At 61.9% G+C, this 3016-nt stretch overlaps 1 protein-coding gene across 1 annotated transcript; it reads right to left on the bottom strand.

The window, feature by feature from the left end:
- Nucleotides 1–211: 211 nt before the first annotated feature.
- Nucleotides 212–2173, bottom strand: LOC106643860 (uncharacterized). The gene has a single exon (XM_014359144.3). The coding sequence runs from the start codon at nucleotides 2171–2173 to the stop codon at nucleotides 212–214; it is 1962 nt and encodes a 653-aa protein (XP_014214630.3).
- Nucleotides 2174–3016: the final 843 nt, after the last annotated feature.

The raw sequence follows: 3016 nt of genomic DNA, 5'->3' as shown, positions 1-3016 counted from the left end.
GGCTGGCCGCGGCGGGTCGCCCCGATCAGTGGAAAAAAGTTGTCTCACGCCGTAGCATTGGCGTTAGCAATCTTTCTACTCATCTCTGGAGGCGGCTCCCGGCAAGGCGGAAGCCCGTGAGCGTGGCGGAAGTGCACGCAGCGCCTCGCTTAGCTGTCGCGCTCGGGCGTGAAACCAAACAATCCGCCCGCCTCGATCCTGGATCGAAGAACTACGTGCCGCCCGCCAAACCGGGGTCGGTGGGAAAATCTTCTGGAGTCGGTGGAGCCGCGGAAGGCGCTGACACAGGCAGCAAGACCATCTTGGTGAATGATCGCTCGTACACGCCAGTCGCCGTCTTGAGGGTAGCAGCGCGGACAGAGCCGTCGATTCCCGGCTGGACGCTGATGACACGGCCGATCGGCCATCGGCCGCTGGACTGCAGAAGTGTAGCGTCGAGGAGGACGACCACATCGCCGACGATAAAGTTCCGGCGAGGAGTAGTCCATTTTGACCGCTGTTGGAGTGTGTTGAGGTATTCTCGGCTCCAGCGGGACCAAAACTGGGCGCGGACCCCCCGAACGAGCTCCCAGTGGGCGAGCGCATATAAGCTCTCCGCAGGGGGGGCGGGCAGAACGATGGAGTTAAGAGGGCCACCGACGAGGAAGTGCCCTGGGGTGAGAATATCGAGGTCTCCGGTGTCTCCAGATAGCGGTGTCAGTGGTCGGCTATTTAACATCTCGATGCCAACGAGCACCGTGGAAAATTCCTCGTAGGTGAGATGGCGTGACCCCATGACGCGCCGGAGGTGACTTTTGGTTGACTTGACGGCGGCCTCCCACAAGCCACCGAAGTGAGGAGCACCCGGTGGAATGAACTTCCAAGCAATTCCTTGATCGGCGAGAGAGCCCGCGACCAGTCCCCAGTCCAGCTCGGCTGTCAACAAGGCATCGCGCAGCTCAACATCAGCGCGGCGGAAGCAAGTCGCATTGTCGCTCCATATCTTGCCGGGCCGACCGCGGCGTCCAGCGAATCGGTGGAGGGCGCCCAAGAAGGACGCAGCTGAGAGATCGCTGACCAGCTCCAGGTGCAAGGCCTTGGTGGCGAGGCACACAAAAACGGCGATGTAGCCTTTCGTGGTCCGGACTCCTTGTCCTCTGGCGGAGAGTACATGAAAAGGGCCGGCGTAGTCCACTCCGGTGCAGGCAAAGGCACGAGAAGGGGAGACTCGAGACGGCGGCAGTGGGGCCATGAGTTGAGTCGCCGGTCGCGCTCGCAGCCGGATGCAGACGATGCACCTGCGGAGGTGAGCCTTGATCCGCCGGGGCCCACCGAGGAGCCAAGCGCGCTTACAGACGTAGGCACTGGTGAAACGGTATCCACCGTGCAGCGCCCGAGAGTGCGCCCAGGCGATGACCATGGAAGCGAGGGAAGAGGCGCCGCTGAGGATCGGCGGGTGCCGCTCCTCGTAGGTCAGCGGCGAATGCTCGAGCCGCCCGCCGACGCGCAGAATCCCGTCGTCATCGAGGAAGGCTGCTAACGGTACCAAGGGGTTCGTCTTCCGCAGACGTTCGCCCCGTCGAAGACACTGGAGGTCGGCCGAGAATGATCTCTCCTGGCTGAGGCGCACACACGCGAGAAAAGCGTCGTGGAGTTCAGTCGGCGTAAGAGGTGAAGCGACCGAAAGCACGGGGCCCCTGCCCAAACGGCTCCGGACGAATCGACGAATGCGTACGAGGAAGCTTAGTAGCATGCGTAAGTTGGATAATTGCTTGAGGTAGCTAGCGTCGAGCTGCTGCACTACGCAGCAGATGGATGAATGCTGGTTCGGTGCGGGGAGCGGGTCTAGGGGCCACGAATCGACGTCCTCGGCGAGCCAAGCGGGGCCCTCCCACCAAGTGCGCTGCGAGCGAAGGCCGGTCATGTCGGCACCTCTGGTTGCGAGGTCGGCTGGATTTGACTGGGTCGGCACGTATCGCCAGACGCTCCAAGGCAGGATTTCCTGGATTTGGGCGACATAGTTGTCGATCAGCACGTTGTTGGTTGGCCTGTCTGAACGCAGCCAGTGCAGAACGATCTGTGAGTCGCACCATGCGTGACAGCGGTCGACAGGTACGCGTAGCTCGTCGGCAGCGGCCCGCAGGAGCTTGGCGGCAATCAGTGCAGCGCGAAGCTCGAGGTGCGGAATCGTCATGCGAACGGATAAGACTGTCGCTAAGAAGAAGCGAACCGCTGCCTTTCAGCGGGAGGCACACGATGTACCGTCCGTCCGTGGCGCGTCGGTGGTCTGCGAACGCACGCTCGCACTCGATGTCCTCATCTGAGCGGCGGTGAGCCTGAGGAAGATCCTCCATCTCCCAGAACCGCTGTAGCAGAGCGGTTAGCTCGTTGTGCCAAGGCGGAGCCACGTTGGATTGGGCGGCTGCACAGACGGCCGACGTACCTGGAGCGAGCCCGACGGCACGGCCTGCCAATACCCAGCCGAAGACTGTGCGCTGCCCGACGATTTCTCCTCGTTGAGTGTAGCCGGGTCATAGCAGCAAGTGGTAGTAGTCGGCGCCGATGAGGAGGTCGACGCGTTGTGGCGTGCCAAACGAAGGATCGGCGAGGCCCTCGCAGTCAGCCCACTGCCGGATTGCCTCCGGGTGCAGCGGAGTGGAGGGAGATACCAGGCCGAGCCTGGGCAAACACAGCGCTGTCAGCGCGACCGGTGGTGCGGGCCCTGGAAGCTCGAGGCGGAGATGGGCCTGGTTTCTGGACCAGACGGCGGACTCGCCACCGACGCCGGAGATGCTGGCTTCGATGGTGTTACAGCCAGAAGGCTTAAAGTTTAAAATAATAAGAAAATAAAACACAACGTAGGCTAGTAACAGAGAGAGACGACAAAAGTCGGAAGGGCAGATGTCACGAGACGGCGACCGCTCGTCGCTTGTCGGCGGCGATCGGGCGTTCTCGGCTCTATCGACAGGCCCGCTCATTTTTTGAAGCAGTTCTCGTAGCGCTGCGAAAAAGAGAGCATCTCGAAGGAGCTCTGACC

The sequence above is a fragment of the Copidosoma floridanum genome, unplaced genomic scaffold (genome assembly GCF_036245765.1).
Source record: "Copidosoma floridanum isolate Cflo_tuat_1 unplaced genomic scaffold, Cflo_Japanese_pri ptg000007l, whole genome shotgun sequence".
Classification (NCBI taxonomy): domain Eukaryota; kingdom Metazoa; phylum Arthropoda; class Insecta; order Hymenoptera; family Encyrtidae; genus Copidosoma; species Copidosoma floridanum.
The sequence above is the reverse complement of the archived record's forward strand: the minus strand, read 5'-3'. Positions and strand labels throughout refer to the sequence as shown.